Source organism: Psammomys obesus, unplaced genomic scaffold, assembly GCF_907164565.1.
Source record: "Psammomys obesus unplaced genomic scaffold, mPsaObe1.curated_primary_1811, whole genome shotgun sequence".
NCBI lineage: Eukaryota > Metazoa > Chordata > Mammalia > Rodentia > Muridae > Psammomys > Psammomys obesus.
In genome coordinates this window covers 22,262,794-22,285,464 of record NW_026596117.1, presented here as the reverse complement: position 1 = coordinate 22,285,464, position 22,671 = coordinate 22,262,794, and the positions used below count along the sequence as shown (strand labels likewise).

Sequence of the window (22,671 nt, the reverse complement as noted above, 5' to 3'; positions counted from 1 at the left end):
ACACACACACACACACACACACACACACACACACACACACACACACAGTGGGATATGAAACCGAACCAGAATCTGTGGGTACTTTAGGACAAGAAATAGGGAGGTCAGAGGTAAGAGCAAAGGCCAGTAAGGAAGAAACGCCACGTGCCTGAAAGTCTAGTAACATATTATCTGACTACACATGCAGGTTTTCAGTGTTTACTTCTGGAAGAAAAACATCCAAAGGCTCAAATCATTCGATAGAGCAGTTCATCCTACTCAACATCCTCGTTCCTGGGTCCAGGAGTCGCTTGGGGAAGGGTCACGAGTTCTTTAGTGTTAACTGCTATAAAACCAGGGCACTGCCTAGCAGGACTGGAGGACTGAACGAGAATAGATGTGAGGTACTCAGCTCAAGGCCTATATACCGCAGGTTCTCAGTAAGTCATGGCTTCTGTGATGTAGTTTAAAGAAACACAGTAACTGTTGGAAGAACGTTACCCTCAGTACATGCAGAATTTGGAGATCATAGTTTAAAACACTGTGACCTCAAATTAATTCAATCAATTCTAAGAGCAGGGTCAAGTGGACTGACATTTACAGAATGGCAATTAACTAAGCCATCCATTACCCGCTCATTATTTGAGAGCTTACAATGAACCAGAAACTTTGCCGGGTGCTGGAACATGAGACTGCAAAGACTTGATCATTAACCTCAAAGAGTGACTTATGGGGAAGAGACAGACAGTTATTATGGTGCTGCAACAGGGTGCCACTGGATTGCATGAGAGCAACTTAATTACTTTTTTAATTCCTATGAAAGTTGTCCCACAGGGATTGATTTAACAAACAGTGGCATCTAATTCAACAGTGACACTGAGTAAAATCAGCTAACTTACATTCATTTCCAGCCAGCCATGTTTCTTTAGTACCATTCCTTGTGTGTGTGTGTGTGTGAGAGAGAGAGAGAGAGAGAGAGAGAGAGAGAGAGAAAGAGGTAGAGACAGAGAAAGCTAAAATACTTGTGATAACCTACCTATGTACAAGCAAGGTATCATCATTTTTTTTTCCCACCACAGATTAGGTAAATAAAATAGAAGATGTCCTGGATCACACGAGTGTCTATGGCACTGCAGAGTATAATGGCATAACCTCTGGATTCAGACCAGCTAGATCAAGTCCCTTCTCATACAATAGTGACTCTAGAAAGTGCCCACCCCCTCATCTACAAAGGTGTTACCCATTTCACTGCATGAAAATCAAACACTGGCCAACAGAACACAGAGCACACAAAGTTTCCGGTAACGGCTAGGAGGCTATTACCATCATGCTGTGATATGTGGACTGTGGAGAATTTTCACACGTATGTGTGTAATCTCGACAATAATACCTTCCTAAAGATGCCTTCGTTCTAATTCTCCAATTCTCCAAAAAGTCTCAAGTGGCAAAATAAACATGTAGATGTGGTTAGGGCTGCAGAGCTTGAGCCGGAGGTTTTCCCGTGGGGTGGTTACTCGGGAGCCGAGCGCAGAAGAGTGGAAAATGAAATGAGGGTAGAATCTAGTGTGAGCGGTTCCTGTTCTCTGTCTTTAGATGGAGAAAAGGTTGAGTGTTAAACGTCAGATTGGCAGAGTCCGGGGGCACCTGGAGATAAGCTGCTGGGCATGCCACAGTTGGAGTGGGAATGTTGTCCACCTCGGGTGGTGCCCTCCCTGGCTGGGAGCCCAGGCTGTGTAACCGGAGAAAGCAGCATGTATCCCCCTCCCTGTTCCTGACTGTGGATGTGACGCGGCCAACTTCAAGCTCCTGTCACCTCGACTTCCCAGCCTTGGCGGGATGTACCTTAAACTGTGAGCCAGAACAAAGCGTTTCTCTCATAAGTTGCTTTTGTTCAAGCACTTTACTACAGCAACAGGAAAAGAAACTATGGCGTGGGTCATGAGCCAAGGAATGCAAGTACCCACCGGAGGACAGATGTGGGCCCGAGCCAGCAAGGAAATAAAGTCCTTTCCCAGCCAAAAGGACAGTACTTCTGCCAACAACTCAGGAGAGAGAAAGAAAGATCCTTACTATGAACTTCCAGAAGGAATTATGTCTAGGTTTTAATCTAGTGAGATCGTAATGGAAGCAAGATAACTAACTTGAATAGTTTAAACCATCAAATGTGTGGAAATTTGTTGCAGCAGCACAGAAAACACACAACTGATTAAATACTGTTAGAGAAGGGAGAGAGAATCAGGGTAACAACTATGTGTCTGTTAGCTGCAGGGAAGATTCGGTCTCGTTTCCATTTTGCTGCTTTAGTTTTTCTAGACCCTGAATTTAAAAACCAGTGATTAGTGGTTCTTAGCCTTGTTAGAGGTCATGGGAAATACAAAGTGGCGCTTGACATGGCAGCTGCTCTGAAGACAGTCCCTCGAGGAAGGGCACTGACAGCACAATCTAACTACTACCCATTGCTAGCATCTTGATGACAGGCATATTTAATGTATATACGTTTTCTGTTGTTAGAAAAGAAAGACAGAATACTTTGAGACCACACAGGTCTGGCTTGAGTCTCAATCTTCCATTTAGTTAATGACAATAGCTATTGTGCAGACCTGTTGTACGAGTAAAAAGATAATGCACAGAGCAAAGTGACTGATGTACAGCTGCTCAGAACACTTAGCCTTGTAATACCTGCTGGTCTCCTCAGCCCTGGAACACTGCAGAAACCACATGATTCTTAAAATCCAGCCAGACCTGACACAAACTAAGGAAAGGAAGAAAAGCTTGATTATACTGGCCCCCAGTTCCAAGCCTTTTGAGAGCATCCTGAATGTAGAGTTAGGTCAGCAGAGACAAAGGTCCCAGTCTGGGAATGGCTGCTCCTCCAACAGGATATATATTATACAAGCTGAATTGTTAGCTTTCAACAGTTTCCTTCTACCCTGTTAAGAGTTTATTTAAAAAATTGAAAAGTCAACTTTTCTCAGAGAAACGTAATGTAAGGAAACTGTTTTATGCTTTATTTTGATCAGTATGCTTAAAGGTCTTTAATTAGAAACTCCTCAGATTTAGAGAAGTTCTAACTTACTCTTTAATCAGCTTCCTCTCCTCAGAGGGAGAATTTACAAGTATCACAGGAACTCTGATGTCCCCATTACTACAGTACCGCTGGCCAGACTATAGGCTTCTCGGAGTTTTGCAGGCCTTCTCACTAACTTTGTCTCCTGGCTCAGAGGCCGCTTCAGTATCTTATGTTGCCGTCCTCTGTCATGTTCACGATCTCCTCCAATAGCACATAACTTGTAGTTTGTGATAAACTAACTTCAGACAGCCTCTGGTAACTGGCAGCAAAGATGGTCCTTGCCATGGGCTGCCGCTGCTTGAGGGCTTAGGGCATAATTACTGCATGCTGCTAGTACTCTATCTAAACAGGAGGGATTTAATGGTAGACTATGACTAAGAGCTCACGCTACAAACGCTTACGAGAAGGAAGCCTTACTGATGTGCTTCTGCTTTAAATACTGTGAAGAACGCTCCAGCGGAGTGAACCTCTGCAGTGGTTACACAAGACTCTGCCATGCACTGCACTGGGCTGGGCGGCCGCACTCGAGGTGTTGCAATAGTGACTATCCATTGGTTGCTACAGAAAAATCCTCGCCTGTAACTGACGGTTGTGGCTGTAATGGTATGCTGCCTGTATTCTAGCTTTATGTGCGAGATTTTAATATGCTTGAGCCTGGGCAAGTGCACGTCTTTAAAAAAAAAAAGCAACTTGGTTTACTTGCACGAAACTGAGCAGTTTTGAGAGATCTTAATGCTCTGAGGTGGCTTTTTATGGGTATGAAACAAATGGTGAGACTTTGAATTGGTCCCTCTTACTATAGTATTGAAATTAAGTCTACTCAATTTATCAAGTCATGTTCATGCCCTGATTATATACTTGTATTAACAAAAATTGTAATACTTGGAAAAAAATTGTGATAAGCTGCTTCGAGTCTCTGTTTGTTTGTTTGTTTTATTTTTCAAGACACAGCTTTGTAGCCTTGGCTGTCCTGGACTTTGGAGACCAGGCTGGCCTGCGTCTGCCTCCCTGAGTGTTGGGATTAAAGGTGTGTGCATCGTGTCTGGCTGCTGCATCAAGGCTTTGTGTCTTGGACTCTGACACTTTTGGAGAACACTGGAGACACGCTTTGCAGCACCCGCTCCACTTGGATCTCTGCTTTCTGATGTCTGGACTGACACTGTAGTCTAGGAGAGGGTGCCAGCGGAAGTGTGCTGTACCCACTGGTGGCCTGTCCCCATCTCTCAGCACTGCTGACGCTAAGAGCTCAGTTACGTGGTTAGAGCAGAAGATGGCTGCCAGTTCTTTTAGATATAAAAATACTTTTTATTAAAAATTTCCCAATTTACCCCATTTTGATTCTTGACTGAAGCAGTTATTACCACGCTACCTGCCTATTTCTCTACTTATCAATATGTAATTGGAATCCTACCAGCAAGAAAAGCTGCGCATTTCTCAGATTTTTATCTTACGTTTCGATCCACATGGATGCATTCATATTTCGGGAGTTACTATTTTCTTGTAAACAGTGCTCTAGATTGGGTTATGGAAGCTCTTTCATATTGGATCCACGTTCCTTTGATAAATCTACTTATCATTCATTCAAATGCCCCAGCTCACCTATTTTCCATGTCCTGCCCAGCTCTGCAATTGGTCATTTCTCTTCGGAGCCCTGGAGCATTTGTCGGTGAATGGTATTTGAAGCCTGCATCTTGGTACTATACACCCTTACGGGAGCTGTCCTGTGCCCGTGCGCTCTCAGCAGAGCAGGTAAACACACATGTGCTGTGTCTGCATATGCCGAGGCTGAGTTTCCATATTTATTTTAACATGCACAGTGGACCATAAGTTCATACTGAGAATTGCAATTCTAAGTGACCACCATAGGGTCCATTGCGTCCTCCTCATGAAGGAATCGGGTCACGGTAAAGTTCTTGAAGGTCGGGTGTGTGTTATTTCTTAGGCCGTGTTGTCTGGCTGAGGGCTGCCCTGCTCCAGGCTCAGGGCCATCGGCGTTTGTTGCGTACAGTGCACTCTTCCACTGTCCAGTAAGTCTTCTTATTACAGATCATAAGAAAGGGCTTTAAACAATTTTTCATGACAAACAGGTTTCTGTAGCTTGGATCTTGTAGTAAACCTAAGTACCTATAGTTTTAAGACATTTCTTACGAAAAACTCTTACAGTCACTATCCTGAGACATTTTAAAATATTAAGAAACAGCTATGTTACAGTATTTTACACCATTAGGTTGGTTTTAGATACAGCTTTCACACTAAAAGCACATGGTGTTTCTACAGAGGTGTCTTGAAGTTCAGAGGTGTGTGTGTTCAGAAAGGCTTAAAAGACACAGCACCGGTCTTCCGCAGAACTACAAGGTGCTGCAGGATGAATGCATGCAGGCATGCCAGCCACCCACTGCCTTATCATGCCTTCTTCCCACAGAAAATGCAAAGACAACAGCATGCTACTGCCTTGACGTTATGCTTATTTTTAATAGTGAGCACGCCACGGGTTTCTAATAGAGTCCTAGAGCTTGCTATGTTCTCAGAGAACAGTCTCTTAACGGCACTTCAGCTGGCACTTCAGCAGATTCCATTTTCCACGGTCATCTGCAGCTCTGATTCTTACTATGTTACTGCAGTTCCACGTGTGAGTCTGTAGCACACCAACTTTCAGTGAGCACTCTCATGCCAGTCTGACTGTCTTTTCTATTCAAGCTGATGTTTCCTCCTTCGTGGAAACAAGTCATTTTTGAAGGAAGCATGGACGTCTTTGTTATCACTTAAGGAAACAGACAGCAGCAGAGAGGCTAAGGGAGCTGCTTCCAGGCCACTCTCTCAGCATCTGCTCCTCACAGGAAGAAAGGGCTACTGGGCAGAGGGCTCATGTTTACTGCAAAGCAGCAATGGGGTCAGGTCTTCCCCACTAGGCTTCCGCCACATCACCCTGGGCAGGAAGGCTTCATTCCTGTCTTAAGAGGGTTCTACAGAAAGCTTTTCTGAGCGAATGCTCAAATGCTCTTGTAATCCTGACTCTCCAGGAGGCTCCTTGGCCCTACTCAGTGGGATGGTGGGAGGCTTTGTTGCCACTTGCTCTTGTGTGACCCCTCTGTGGGAGGGGATGGTAGGATGCCCGCTTCAGTGAGAACAGAAGACAGAGCTTCCTCCTGAGGAGCCTGCAGGTTTCTCTGTGGCATTTGGCTACAGTTGAACAGTTACTGTCTAAAAGTTTGCTGTCTCACAAGGCTGTTGCTTTCCTGAATTTAGGCTGGAGGGAGCTTGAACCATTGTGTCATGTGCATACCTGCTAAGGTTTTAGACACTGGCTTCTCCAGCAGATAGCCTTGTGTATGAGAGGGAGAGATAGGGAGCAGAAAATGCAGGGATTCCACTACCACTGCTCTGGCATTATTTGTCTTCTTTTATGTCTCTCTTTCTCTCTCATACTTAACAGGAGGAACAGGAAAAATGTCTATTCTTCCAGAAAGAGATCTTTATAGTCCTTTTTAAATAGGTGATAAATTAAATGACTATCTGACTTCACTACTTTTTAGGTATTTTACACATGAGCTAAGAAAACAATATTTTTAATTGGCTGTATTCTCTATTCTTGTTTTAAGGAAAGATAAACACCGCAGAGGGAGTTTTTACATAGTTCATATTTTATAAATGTGTTACAAAGGTCAAATAGAATGTCACATAATTAAAGATGAATGTAACAATTTAAACAATGTAATGTCCAAACAGTGTCAGATAAAAATAACAAAGAACTGAAGCTCTCAAAATGAAAGAAAAAGCAAAGAAGGGAAAAACCTATTTTTCTTGAGATCAATGAAAGGTCAGAATTTAAAAGGAAAATCTTAAGGTATTTATTGCAGACATCTCTTCATCATGTCTGCAATAAATACCTTAAGTGAAGAGATACAGATATTAGTACATCAGAGTCTCTCCTGTCAACAGAGTGCTCAATACTCCCATCCCCAAGCGGCTGTGGTGCACTGCCACTGTGCGAGGGAGTTCAGGTTTAAGAGGAGGTGACAGAAGAGAAGGCAGAGGAGCAGGACATGGAAGGTGAGAGACAAGAGCAGTACAGATAAGGTTGGGAGGGGCGCCTGTAAGGGTTAGCATTTGCACTCAGATCCAAAAGCAATGGAGAGCTGCAGGAATGAGGTCCCATCTCTTCCAGAAAGCACGGCGGTCAAGAATGCAAAGATAACCAATCCCAGGGCAGCAAGTCCCCACAAAAAACACACCCTCTTGTGGCTTTGGCTTTGAGCCGTGTTAAGGCATCTTTACCACGGGGGCTTATGTCCCTGTTCAGAAACTATCATCACTGTCATGTTAGTGCTGGCATCTTGTCTCTGAGTGGCTCTAATCTTTGAGGAACAGTGAAAATTGATAGATGGGCAAATGCCGTCCATGATCTATTTCCACTTCTGACTCCCTTCTGTAAACTACAGGTAAATACATTTTTTTTCCTACCCAGAGAACATTTTATGGGATAAGGTGATAATGAATACAAGCAAATAAACAAAGAATAAGACTACCAAACCCCCAAATAAGCCGCCCCACCCCCAAAAGCCCCTATCACCAGCAGCCAGGGTTACTTTACTGACAAATAAAAAATTAATCATAAACTGGTCTCAGATCCATTTTTGATAACATTACTCCAGTATCTGTCGAAAAACTGGTAACTCTAGTATAACTGGATATTTAAGATGATTTTCTGTTATATTTATTTCCGAAGACACAGATGAATTAAAAAGTAGCTGAATGAATACATAAAAAGTGGTTTCTGGGCCAGATGGGAGCTCTTGGCAGTGGCAGAAACTTGCTTCCTGCATGAAGCTGCAGGTCCGGTGCCCAGCGCTGCTGAGCAAACACCACCCAGGCAGCTACTGACTTGAAGCAGCTTGGCAAGAGCAGTTTATAAAAGAAAGCCAGAACTACACCCCCAGCTCCATCCTCGTTCACTCTGCAAATATTCTGGAAGACACGAGGGAAATGGACGTGATAAATGCCAGGATCAGGAGAAAACAAAAGTCAAGGGTAGCTAAGGGGTACAGAAGGTGAATGACTTGTGAGCACAGGGCCTGAGCACAGACCTGCACCACGTGAAAGCAGCTGCCGGCTGGTCACATCTAATCTCAGCACCTGCTGGGGAAGGACCCCGGCTCAGTGGTCAGCCAGCTCAACTCCCAGCAAATTTGAGCTTCGGTGAGACTGTGTCTCAAATGATAGGAGGAAAGATACCAGATATTCTCCTGTCTTCCGTACGCACGCTGCACACCTCTGTGAGTACATGCACTTACATGTGCACACATGCGCGAACACATACTTGAAAAAGAAAACTATGTAATTTTGATTCCAACAAAATTACAAATAATATGTCATTCACTTTTTTTCAAATGTCAATAAACAATGGAGCTGAGATCATCTTACTCTTTTCTCTTATTCCAGATTACATCTTTCAAAACTTCCTATGAATAAGCTCTCACCTTGAAAACACAATCGGAATTCTATACCTTCCTGCCCTCTCTACAGCTGGCACCCTGACTGGGCTCCTCTGCTGCCTTCCTGTTCCTCAACTGGCGATGCGGCCTTTGCAGCAAGTAGCACCACTGTTCTGTCTATACTCTCCCTGCACCCACCTCTGCAAATCCACACAAAAGTGCTTCTTATAATTTTAAAATCGTCAGCTGTTATGAAACTTCATTACCACTCAGGCTTTACTGCCTTTGATCTCCCTCTGCTTCTTAGCCTCTGCTGCTCCTATCACAGCATGTGAAAGATTACAGTGATGCCCACAGATATCATGTGTTGCTGATACAAAGTCGAAGAAAGATAATTCACTGTTATGTCATTTCCAAAACCCCACACCCGTGGTCTTGTTACAAGAGAAATCAGACAGGTTCAAGCTGAGAGATGCTCTACAAGATTCCTGACCACGCCAGTCCTGGGGACAAAGGGTGACTGAGCAGAGAAGGTGGAGGGACACAGCAACTACCTGCGAGGGGACACACCAGAAGGAGCCCTGGGGCAACAGTAACCAGAAATAAAGTGCAGAGGAAAGGAAAACCTAGTCTGTCCCATGGATGCAGTATTCTGTACTCACTGTGGTAGCCTCTAATACCATACTCCTAAAAGTTTATAATTTTTTCTTCTAGTCATACACACCCAACTTTACTTTATAGCTCTTACTGATATATGGAGATTACTTTAAATTCAGTGCTTTATTTCATTTGTTTTACAGTACTGAGAATTGAACCCAGGGCCTCACATACTATAGGCAAGTTCCCTAACACTAGGCTAAATCCCCAGTAGTTGGTTATTTGGTATTCAGAAAACTTAGCAAATTATTTACTTATTCTAATATACTTATCTATAGATTCAATATTAGGTGTAGGACTATCATTTATAAATGATAGATTTTTCCCATTCAAATTCCTGCCTCTACTGATTGACTGTCCAGTCTTCTACAGAGGAGCCATCTCAGCAAGTGGCTGACCAGGTAGACAATGGTTGTCCCCAGGTTGTTTCTGGTCAGAAAGATGTTAGACAGGAAGTGCTCACACTTTTATGACATCCACTAAATTCTGCTAAACATTTTCGTTTTTGTTGAGACAATTAGTATTTGCTTATTCTGAAGTCTGCTATGGTGACAATTAGAAACTACCTCAAATGTTATCCTGACATGGCATTCCACATATGTACATGCACGTATTTCTCCTCATTTTGAACATTTGTAAAATTCCTCCATTTTTTTCATGCACATTTATTGTATAGTTAATACTTAGTCGGGATTTTGGCACCTGTGTCTGGACTGGGAATTTCCTTTTATTTGGCTCTCTATATGGTAGTCCCTAAGACTAGAGCGTCATGTCCTTGGACGTTTAACAGAACTCACTGGTGCCACGTGCATCGATGAGGCTACAGGCTCCATGCAGGAAACACACTAATATCCAGAAAGCGTCACTCTTACTTCTGTTGGTGTTCAGGTCCATACACTGCAGTCCCTGCACAGTCTCACGAAGGAACCTTTGCAAGCAGGGTAGAGAACAGTTCCCTCACTGCCCTAAGTCTCCAGGGCTAGTGAGCTATTGTACTCTCCCCAAGTCCACATAACCAAGGATTTGTTATTTATGGAAAGGCTTCCCTCCGAGAGATGTCGGAGGCAGTCATTACAGAACGCCTCCTTGAAACCGACTTCTTTCACGGAGCACTATGCTGCTGAGGTTGGTGCACCTGGGTGCCCAGGCCAACAGTGTGACCTTTGTTACACCGCCATGTTTGAGGGCACACAGTTTCCTTCCCTCTGCCTGTGAAGGATGGGGGGTCCTTACACTTAGTTTTAGGGGGTGGTTTGCACAGCTGGCTGACTGCCTGCTGAGAGCAGCATGTTGAAGGCTGCTGTGCTTGTTACGTTGCTGGTTTTCCTTCAGCGCTATGACTTGCTTAAGATGTTTGCTAGCATACTTTCGAAAATTTTAAACTACTTTACTTATCTCGTCAGTGTGCACTTGCACGTGTAGCGCAGTTTGCGTAGAAATTAAAGACAACTTCTGGAGTCGGTCTCTTCCCCCATGTGGGTCCGGTGGGATCCTGAGGGCCCAGCCTTCTTGCTTGCTCGCTCTGGTAACAGTTTTGTAAACACACTATGTGACCACTCTGCCTGCAGTGACAGGGTTTCACTCTGACTCCATTGTTCTGATCACCATTCTATGGAGTAATGTTCCACCCTCCCTCTCTGAGCCTGTGTCTTCGAAGCTAAAGTGAGTCTTTTGTAGCTGGAACAGAACATCAGTACAGTCATCTGTGGCTTCTGGTTGGCAGTCAGGCCACTCACACTCAAGCACTGGTCAATCAGACGTGACAGCACCATTCTCTGAACGGTTTCTGCTGTTTTGCTGTCTGCCTTCGTTTGATGTTTTCATGCTGTGTGTACTTTGATTTTTTCGTTTCACGTATCTTCTGTAAGTTTTCTTCTTTGTAAGTACCATATTTCTTACAGTGTGTATTTGGGGAAATTTCTCTTTTTGCTTGGAAGGACAGCTTTGCTGGGTATAGAATCCTACTTGGCAGTGTTGCTCTCTCAGCACCTCTGGGATAGACCGTCCCACTCTCCTCTTGCCTTTTATCACGTCTCTTCTTAGAAACGTCACAGACATGTTTAGTGTCCCTCGTTTGTAGTGAGCCACTGTGATGTCGGTGTTTTCAGTCCCCTCTCTGTGCTTGGCTCTCTGTTTTGAGAACGATGTCTGTTGGAATAGCGCTCTGTTCACTCAGAGGCAGCTGCAGCGGGCTGCTGCGTGCTCCTTCCTTCCCCTCTCTGATTGCCCTTGGGTGACTGAGCTGCGTCTCTGTACTCAGACGTCGCCTTCAGTTCTGCAAAGCTCTTATCTTCTATTGCTTCAGATGCTACTGTTGCTTACTCTCTAATTACCTGGACTTCACCAGCACATCACACTCTGCCTCCTACCCTGCTTTCTATGTGCCTGTTTGGATTTTACTTTGTGCATCTTCTCTACTTTATTTATTCTCTAACTACATTTAACTTGCTGTTAAATTCATTTTTTTGGAGTGAGCTCAGAGGTTAAGAGCACTGTCTGTGCTTCCAGAGGTCCTGAGCCCAATTCCCAGTACCTACATGGTGGCTCACAACCATCTATAGTGAGATCTGGTGCCCTCTTCTGGCGTGCAGGTATACATGCAGATAGAGCACTCCCATATTAAAATAATAATAAAAAAAAAACCAAAATTCATTTTGGGTTCTTGCCACTTATATTTTTAAGTTTTTGGAAATTACATTGTTTCTAACATTTTCATTTACTAAGTTTGCTTTTAGGTAATTTTGTACACATATGCGACACTAACACATTGCTGTCACCCCAGCTCTTTAACACCCTGTCAATCTTTCCTCCTGCCCGCAAATCCGTCTTTCACATTTCTGCTTATTCATTCTGTTCTGTGGCCATTGAGATCAACCAGGTCTATCGGCATGGCCATGGGTTTGGAGCTAATAATTTATGATATCTGTAGCTAATTTCCAAATTGATTTTCAAACAAGAAAGAACATTTCATAATGAGAAGAGTCTTGAGTTAGCCTTTGCTTCCTTTGCTTCCTCCTGTTCCTGTCCTACTATTGGGAGGTCTCTGTAGCACTCAGAGGAAATGTTTGCTGAGTGGATACGGAGGCTTGCAATACCTGCGCTTCCATTCACACATGGCCTCAGAAGCCTGAGCTCAGCACTCAGCAATGTGAACTGGTGCTCAGATCTGTACACACAAGTGAGGGTGCCAAGCCCTCCTCAGACAGCCTTCCATTTCCCTGATGCCAGATCCAGGCAACTTTAATTTGCTACCATTGTAGGCACAGACAGTAGGGAGGCTTGTTTTCAGTTCATAGTTACACTAAAACATCCCATAACACAGACTTGTTTGAGCTGTTTGCATATTTATTTATTTTATTGCATTAATATATCATTTATTTCTTTATAAATATATTGTTAGATATTATAATATGAAATTAAAGGTAGATACAAGTATTTCAACAATATGTGGAAAGTTCAGCCCTGGTTAGAAAATTCTAATAATTTCCACGTTTTTAGGTACTCTGCAACCTGTCAAAACCACATCATTCTGAGTTAAAATTTACTTCCACAAAATAAGGAGAGCATCTAATATTGGTTAATATGCAAATAACTTTACTGTTTATTTACCACCTTTACCCAGTTTACCTGTTCCTCTAATACGTTTGTAAGAGTCAGCGCCCACTCACCGGCGTCTTGCCAGCAGCCCTTGGCAGTGGCCCCCCTGTCACTGGCTCCTGGTAACACTGTCTGGTCTGCTGGCACGTCATCGTCGGGCACGCCGCCCTCACAGTCAGCCGCATCTGCGATGCTTTCTTCCTCCACAATGTGGAGTTTGTCTTCATCGTCAGAGTCTGAGCTTGCTTCCACCACAGTGTTATAAGTTGTAACTGTAACACAAAGGAATCAATGATCAAGACACACGTTAACGTAAAAACAGACTGCAATTTTAATAGTATTTAGAAGACCATGATTAGTAGGCAAGGCATCTGGTAACACATCTGGACACTGGATGGCCACAGGGACAAGTACTAGTGCCTGCACCTACTGAAAACCCACAAAACGTCCAAATGCTTTGCAAGTATTAGCTCATTTAACTCTTAGCGTTTTAAAGCACAGGCTCTCCCAGCTGCTGCTTATGTTCCTATTGTACGTGTGAGAAATCGGGGGAGGGTAGCGTCTCTGGCAGGCAGCCAGCAAGTCACGGAGCCAGGACCGGGAGCCCAACAGTCTGTCCGTGTTCTGTGCCCTCAAACTGTGTGACACACACTCTGCACCTGTGCTGAGCTCACTCTGAGGAACGCTGCCATGTAAATTTAGGCTTCGAATCCTTACAGGGCCATCTTTCCTAATAAAAACCCATTCATCAGCGAAGTTACTCTAAGAAAAGGATTGCTCTCAGCCACATGCACTGTATAGTAATCCCACAGTCGCTTCAGAAAGTAGCAACTAACTGGGTCAACTTTGTATATAAGAAAATTCTAACTAATTTTAGTGAACTTAATATCATAATTATGGACAGTTGTTGTGAATGGTTTCCAGACTTTGCAGAGCCTACGAGTCACAGCAGACAATAAACAACTGTAAACAATCTAGTAGAGATGAGGTTCTCCTTCGGAGTGGGCAGCAACCGCCCTGCGGGCGGGGTCAGTATCTAAGAGGGCGCAGGCACAGAAGACCTCATTCGACTGTTTGCACAAAGATCACTATTTCCTCACTGAGAGGAAGGGAGGGAACGACGCTTGGCTCCGTCTGGATAACTAACACAGTCAGTGCCCGTCTTCTTCCCTGGACCGTCAGTCAGCCATTCTGGAGAGTCACCACCTAGGTGGGCAGCATAACCCTCTCCCCACAGAAGCTCAGGCTCGTGTGTGTGTGTCCCACATCATAGCCAGCCACCCAGCCACACACGCACCACTGACAACGTAAGCAAACACAACTGAGAGTGTAGTTATGCAAGTGAAGGAGAGAGGAAATAAGCAAAACCTCCAGGATTGCTTTTGCAGCCACAGGAAGACAGTTTGTTCAAAAACCAAAGGCACCACGGCACTACATCACACGTTTTTCACATTTTGGGTCCAAAGAAAATATGGTTAATATTTTAGCATAAAGACGTTTATCTGGATCTTGTTTCTAAGAGCACATGGTTTTCTCTCATAAAATCCACGTTCACCATAAAAATAAGAATAAAAACTCTCGAAATAAGCAAGAGCACCCATCTCCCCTCAACCTTTATGCATTTGCCTACTGTAAAGATAACGGGCATTGTGTCAGCTCACTGGGCACACGCTGTCGATCATTAGACCGCTCCGTATCCTGCTCGACCATAGTAAAAGTCCTGCGTGGCTTGTGCCTGATACCTACCACGGACACGCACACAGCACCGTATTCCACCGTCTGGCCCCTTCATAGTGAGTCAAGAACTTTCCCTGTCTGTGTACCCGAAACTCAATTCTCCTCTGGTGTTGGCCAGACAGCCATGATTGTGCAGATACAAGTTTTCCCCAGCTTTTGATTAAAAATTGTTTCTGGTGGTAAGAACTAACCTCAAAATAACTTTTCCTTGCTGATACAGTTTGGCTATGAATCACCCCCACAGGCTTGGGTACTGAGAGGACATGGATGGAGGGGGCGGGCCCTTCCTGATGCCTGCGGGTTGTGCTGTAGAGCACTGGGCAGCTCCTGCTGCTAGGATGTTTCCCTAGACGCATGAGGCCAACCAGCGACTCAATATTCTGAAACACCGAGTCCAGTGCTTTTCCTCCTTCAAGTTGTTTCTGTCAGGAATTTTGCCAAAGTGACATAAAAACTAGCAATACAATGGCCTCTCTTGCACAGATTTATGAGATAGTTTGTGGGGTTGGGATGGTTGGATCAGGGGTAAATTTTGCTTGGTAGACAGTGTTCATATGTCACTCTTCAAAGTGTCTTTTTAAGTGTTTCTCAGATATTACCTGAGAAAGCCGGTTCAACTTAGCATTAAGGAAAAGGTTCCCTGAAGTTTAATGAAGATGCCAGTGTGAGGAGATTCTCTGTGACAAGCCACAGTGTATGGATGGGAAGCACCTCTTCCTTCCTATGGGAAAGAGGGAGACGACCCTCAGCTCTGGCCCATGCTCTCATGATGTCCCCTAACCCCCAGCGAGGTGCAGCCATGCATGTACACGGAACAGGGACTTTGCAAAGCATGCTATTGACTTTCCTTCTGACTATCTAGGTTTCCTTACAGTAGCCTTCCTCATGATTTGATAAGGGCACTTGAGAGTAGATAAAGCAGCTAGCTCTGGCTAAGGCTGGAGCAGGTCTCTGGCTGCTCTGGAAAGCTGGGCTGACTGCAAAGTTCTCACTATGCCTGTGCACAAGGAGAGTCTACACGTGGACAGCTCAGCTTCCAACTGCTTGCTCAACAAAGCGCTGGTGCAATTCTGAGATTCCAGCTTGGCTGTCAGTTCATACTGGCGCTGCCCTTACCTTTTGATGAAGTAATACTATACTTTAACATTATCATAATTAGTTGTGTTAGTTGTAGGTGCTTCGGCCAACTTTTGATTGTATATTTAATGCATTATAACTAGAGTGTTTAGACTTGGAAGTTTCCTCTGAATTTGGCTTTAGGGCCCAACTGCACTATGTTTTAAATGTTTGTTTGCATATCTTGTATTTTCAGACTCCCTGTTAACTTAAGACTGCAATGTATTCCACAGGCTAGCACTTTCTAGGGCTCTCCTGTCCCCAGTATGGTCTGCTGCTGTGATATGAAACAAGCCCAACAGCCAAAGCACACAAACAACACACATGTAAAGTTACAGAGCACATGTTGATATGTAGCATATGTAGCATGGAAAATGCCCTAACTTCCAGACTTTATTGCTTATGGCAGAAAAAACAGATCAATGACTGTTTTCCAAATTTTTTCCCTTTCTTTTATCCCAGTCACTTGGCAACAGAAATCAATGAGAACCCTGTCTACTATTTAAACGACAGTAAAATAGTAATCCGATTAGAATAGTAATTCTGGATCTGCTCTTTCAGAGCTTGTGGACTTTAGATTTTCCTAAAGTACCACTGAAACACACAGACTAACCTAGGCCCTAGAGCCCAGAGACCAATGGAGCTCAGAATGTCAGCCTTCTGCCCATCAGACCACTTTCAACCTTTGATAAAAATAAAGTAACATAAACTGGGTGCAGCTCACACCTGTAATCTCAGCACTCAGGGAGGCAGAGCCAGGCAGATCTCTGTGAGTTTGAGGCCAGCCTGGTTTACAAAGCAAGTCCAGGACAGCCAAGGCTACACAGAGAAACCTTGTTTTGAAAAATCAAAACCAAACTAAAATAAAACACCCCCCCCAAAAACCCCCAAACCAACCAACACCCACAACAACACAAACAAACAAACAAACAAACAAACATACAGCTTGGTGAAAGAGGCGCATTTCTTTTATGCGTTCACATGATGGACACTCACAGCAGTCATAAACTGTGTCAACTGTGATGCTCTCAAGAGATCTGACAGCAATAAACGGTTCTGAACCCACAGCAGCCAAAACCTTACTTTACAATCAATGCAGAATGAATCCAAGGTGCCCTGGGAAGGACTTGTCCATGCTGCATCACGACCCCACCACAGTGTTGGTTCTAGACATACAACAACATGGCACACGTGTGCATACCGTGCCACCAAATGCCTCCCGGAACACGTCAGGTCACATCTGAGGCTAGGGTGCTTTTACATCAGTGTTTTAACTGTATCCACCAAGCTTCTTGCTCACACAGAAGCAGAACACTGTTATTACTTAGTAATTCAGTACTATCTTTGGATTGTGCTGTATTATTTGATTTTTAAGACTGCTGATTTGAGTTCATGAAAAAATAATAGTAAATGGTTTTTAGCTTCAGATTAGGACAGAGTTCCCCACGGGGTCCGAGAAAGCCATCAACATTTTTCTGCTCTTCTGTACTGTACGTTTATGCACAGCAGCAGTCAGAGTCAGCGATTATAAAGGTGGAAGTGATGATGAGCCCTGGGAAGCCTGAGGTGCTATGGACCCTGAAGTACCAAACACTCAGACTGAATTTTCATGTGAAAAGACACAAGAATATCAAGTTCATTAGCGAGTTTCTTTGTCTCTAGTCGGTGAGAAAATTATATGCATGGCACAGAACTGTTTTAATCCACAGCCTCTGCGGTTCGTTTTCAGCAGTCCTTGATCTGTACACCAATGTGGTGGTTTGAACAAAATGCCCCCAGGCTCAGACATGGGACAGTTGGTCCTCAGCTGGTGGCCCCGTTTGGAGCTAATGGCGATGTGCGGCCTTGCTGGGGCAAGTGTACCCTTGGGTACAGGTTTTGAGAGTTTAACGTTCTGTGCACTTCCTGCTTGCTCTCCCTGCTTGTAGGAAGAGAGGTGAGCATTCAGCTTCCTGCTCCAGCCTCTGTGCCCACGCTGCTCTGCTCCATTTCAGACTCTTGTCTCTCTGGAGCTGTAACTCCAAATGAACTCCTCCTTCTTTAAGCTGCCTTTGGTCATGGTGTTTTACCACAGCAACTCACCTACTTTCTACAGTTAGATACTAGGGTCCTGTAAGGATATGCTGGGTAAAAGGGTTAGGGATGGAAACACTTAGGAAGCCTTAATGTACAAGGTAACTCAATACAAATATACCATGTGATGGTCAAGTCAGTGCAATTAGCATGCCCAGGTCCTCAGTGTTATAACTCCTCTGAGATGTCCTGTTGTGGACCAGAGCTGTCCCAGTGTGCTACCGGGCCCTGGACTCACTTCCTTTTCTCTAAGCACATTTTGGTGCCTGCATCACCATTAAGAGAGGTATTTTCTCAGTTACAGATCATTATAATTCTGAAAATAGTTAAAACAATGGATATGAAGAAAGCAAGGCTAAAAGAAAAGACAGATTTTCAAATCTTTAAACACAGAACTGGAGAGAGGCTCAGCTGTTAAAAGTACTGGCTGTTCTTCCAGAGGACCTGGGTTAGGTGCCCAGCATCCACACAGCGGCTCAAAACTGTCCATAACCCCATTTCCTGGGGACCCAAAGCCCCCTTCTGGACTCCTTGAGCAATGCACACACACAGTGCACAGGCATACATGCAGGCAAAACACCCCCACACATAAAATAATAAAGTGAAAATCCTTCAAATGGCTTGTAGTATATAACATGGCTTTCAGTGAGGAATGGAAACTGTTTACCTCATTCTTGTCATCAGTGCGTGCTAATGGCCGCTGACTTACGGATAACTCTTGGTACTATTTAAGGAGCTTGTGACTGCTGTCCCTCCTCTTGTCCCGCCTCTCTGAACCTTCAAGAACCCCAAGAAGCACTGTTGCTTCTCTCTTTTGTAAGCAGATGTTCAGAGCAGGTGAGAGACCTGCCCCACCTCGGGAGTTCCATGGTGCACAGCGGGACTCACACTGCAGTCTCTGTGCGCAGAGCCTCCTGACCCAGAAGTGCTGCGTGGATACTATTAAACACATTTGCTGCTTCTCTGCCCTACAGCTCCTCAGCTCCACACTGAACAACTTGCTGTCGAAAACATATTCAAAGAACAAAATAATTTTAAGCATGGGTTTTCACAATAATGTAACAGTATATAATTGAGTGGTATCATTCTAGCCAATAATTGTTGCAAATATGTCCTAAGTTACTTAGTTTCTTGCACATGGCATTAAATTAACTGCACCAATTAAAATCCTCTGTAAACCCCCTTTTCTTAAGTGATACAGTGACAGATGATGATAATGACAATTCAATAGATTACATGCATATGATTTCAGAATGAAGCAAGGTAACTGTGCCCCTGAGCACTGTCTGAGCACCTCGGTGCTCCATAAAGACTCTCACCATAATGGTTCACTGTGCTGCAACAGTGCTTGGCCCATACACTGGGAGGTGGGAAAGATTAAGTCTGTAGTTTCTGCTAGATGGTAGGTGTCATGTTTTACCATAAGCTTTGGGATGCATAGGCTTTCCTTCCTAGAGCTTTTTCATTATGTGGGGACATTAATTTGTGCTTAACTACACCTTAGTCATTCCCGTCAAGCTTCTTAAAATACTCATCTGCACAGCAGAAAGGGAAAATCTTACCCAGGAAAGTCTTCGTGTGATCTTTACAAACAAAGACTGCACCCAACAAAGCAGCTCTGTATTCACTGGCCTGGCACACGGTCATGAGGTTAGAGACATCTAGAAATGCTCAACAATGTTTTACATGTGTTAGAATGAGGCAAAGAATGCAAATTTAGGTATGTGCACTATAAAGAAAAAGGTGGAGAAACTGAATGTGAACTTCTCCTAGTTGGGATGAAAATAACATTTATATACATGACATACATATATACATGTGCATACACATACATGTGTGTGTGTGTGTGTGTGTGTGTGTGTGTGTGTATGTGTGTGCATGTCTGGCATCGAAAAGAAGGTAGCTAGATGCTGCCTTCTGTACAGCTAGATGCTGCCTTCTGTACCCTTCTTTTGTAGGGTTGGATGTGGGGCTGCACCTTTCTCAGTGAACTCGACAGTATAAGGAAATGTTATGGGTAATTCTAGAACATGAAGGGAGGCTTCTGCCAACCAGACACAGTAAATAAACACACGGAAGGAGAAGGAGAGACCATTTGCTAACTCACAGGTCAGAGAAAAGTTTTGTACATGACACTATTCCAGAGGGCACCGCACATACCTTACTGTACTGGGCACATACTGAAAGTGCCACCTGACCTGGCTTTGTACCTCAAGGACAGAGAGCACTAACTTATTACCTACATGCACTTCGCTGTATGATGAGATAATGATACACACAGGTAACATAACAGTGTGCAAGGTAGAGATTATTCAAGTTTAAAAGCTAGAACAAAGGCAGGCATCGAACTAGTTTTAGCGCACTCAAGCGTCAAGCACATGCCGGGCTTAACAACAGTAGGGGTTCGGCAAATCTGGGGAGTGACTTTAGTCACCCTGAAGATACTACCCTTAGTCAAGGATACATACTCAGCTGAATAGTAATCATAAGACATTTTTATATATTCAATGTATCATTTGAAGCCTAACTCCAAGGAAAGGCAGTGGCTGTGGCTTGTTCCCTGCAGAGGCTGAGTAGCTTTTGCAGTTTTCATACACAAGCTATTAATAGAATGAAAACTGACAGGCAAAGGCAGACAGTTGTCATTACTTGCAGAATCTTAGCTTTTCTTTTTCCTTGTCTCTCAGGATCTGTCTCCTGTGCTCCCACAGTCCTTATTCTGGTCTTTTCCCATCCAGCACAGGTCCTGTCCAGAACCACCTCTCTCCGCTGCCTTGGAGAGCTGGGCTTTTCTGTGGCACCAGAACTGTCAAGCTCACAAGGGAAGGTTTTGGCAGTTTGGGGATGGTTATCAGCTTTTTGACAACTTCCCAGTGTTATTCTAGTGTCTTCATGTGCTGTCTCATCTCTAAAACTAGAATCATCTATATTTTTCTGGAAAGATTATCTAAGTTATCAAATTACTTTCTTAGACTTATGAAAACATTCATTAAATTCCTTTGTAATTACAGTCACTTCAATTTCACTTGCTTTATTCCCTCTTATTCGTGTGAGTGTGCATGTCTGCCTGTCTGTGGTTGCTGGAGAACAAACCCTGGCCACACCGTGTTAGATAAACACTCTTGCACTGAATCACCCCTAGCCCACAGCATTCTAATACTGCATGTCTGTGTTTTTTAGTTCTCCACAATCAAACAGACTGGTGGTTTACCTGTAGTATCTGATCCTCAAAGACAGAATTTTGCACTGATTTGTCAGGAGATGGCCTGTATAGTTTTTATTTAATATATTCTTTTATTTTCTATTTTGCTTCATATTTTTTTAAGTTTGTCATACTAATATTGTACAAGTCACAGTTCGTGTAAGTTAAAAATCATTCTTACAAAGACACTGTTTGGCTATATGAAGAAAGCATGTTAGTGATAAGGTGGTGTGAATTGTTTTAGCACAAATACTTTGTGACATGCAGTCAGTGTTTCTGGGCTGAATTAGTTCACTGTATTGAGGCTCGCCTCTCACTGCTTTATCTCCCTCCTGTGAGTCGAATCTGTTCAAGCTGAAATTAGCTCTGATATGAACGAGAGCCCTAGACCCTACATAAAGTGCTGGGCATGGCCCGTGCCTGTGACGTCTGAGCCGGTGGCAGACAGAGCGGAGGACATGGCAGCTTCTAGCTCAGTACTAGGCTCACCAGGAGATGCTGCCACACAGCAATAAGGACAGTGGCCGAGCAGAGCGCGGAAACCTCCCTCTGGCCTCTACATGGGTAGCGCTCTTGCATCTGCACACACAAACATGCCCACACCAAAGATGCACCAGCTCCACCATACACACAGACCTACACCTTCACCCAAATACAGCACTAGACACCGCGAGCCAGCATCATGATATCTATTTATGCTTAGAGATTTAAGATAACATGCTGTCTTTATTAACAATGTTATAAAACCTTTTTAAATGAATACATGAAAAATTATACTAAAATGAGCAAGTAAAATTTATTATTTGTAGGTAGTATAATATTTCTGTGAAATTCAGAAAAATAGGTAAACCCTGTGACTTAAACAGAAAAAATTAATAACCTTTTGATATGTCAACAACAACTAGTTGAAAATACAATGGCAGGAAAACCCCCACTAATATGAACCACACAAAGACAGTGCGTGAAGAAAAACCTGAAGGACTCTAGTGTCCGACACGAAGCCCCTTAGCATTCCACTGACGGCCAAATCAAGTTAAGTGAAAAGGTACACCTTTACGGATAAGAATGACTTTATATTATAAATGTACAAATTCTACCAAAAAAATTTATAACACAGCACAATTTTCATGAAAATACTAAGCCTGCCATCCTGGATGACAAATGTAAATGACTTAGACTTGGACTCCAGAGCTCATGGAGAGGTGGATTCTTGGTGTCTGCCCAGACAGCCTGGGAAAAATCACCATCCATGCCATCGTGCCGAGTCTTACCCTCCCCTACGTCGGCCCTCCTCTGTGGGGTGGAATGTGTATTCCAGCATGGTTTCCATAGTGATGCAGAGTATTATAAATGCAAAACACTTCATAAAGTACGATGCACCATGGTCTCAAGAAATACTGTTAGTATTATCTGAGAAAATAAGAATATCCAGAAGAAATAGCAGCAATGGAGTCTCGGGTGGGCCTTGACTCGTCGCTAATGGCAAATGCACCTTCGGGCAACAGAGAGCAAAGTGAAAGAGCAAACAAAGAGAACAGGCACAGGCAGTCATGGACTCCAAAACAGAACCCCGAACAAACACAAGTTTTTAAATCAATGCAGGGAACAAGTTTTCAGTTAAAATCATGTGGAAAAAGTAAACCCAGAAACTCGTAGCTCACTGTTTCCACCACAGTAAAATCTACACAAACCAGAGGTTTATCTTCCTTCCGTGAGCCGCAGAGATGCAGCAAAGCCTCCGCAGCCTCCCATAAGAAGCCTGCCTCGAACACACGGACCCATGAGCGAAAAGTATCTGCAAATGCAAG

At 43.8% G+C, this 22,671-nt stretch overlaps 1 protein-coding gene across 1 annotated transcript in view; it reads right to left on the bottom strand.

Moving 5' to 3' along the window:
- Zeb1 (zinc finger E-box binding homeobox 1) overlaps positions 1–22,671 on the bottom strand; it is a 164,886-nt gene that overhangs the window by 39,282 nt on the left and 102,933 nt on the right. The window contains exon 2 of the mRNA XM_055629319.1: positions 12,807–13,007. Within this exon, the coding sequence (XP_055485294.1) occupies positions 12,807–13,007 (201 nt within the window). The remainder of the gene's footprint in view (positions 1–12,806; positions 13,008–22,671) is intronic.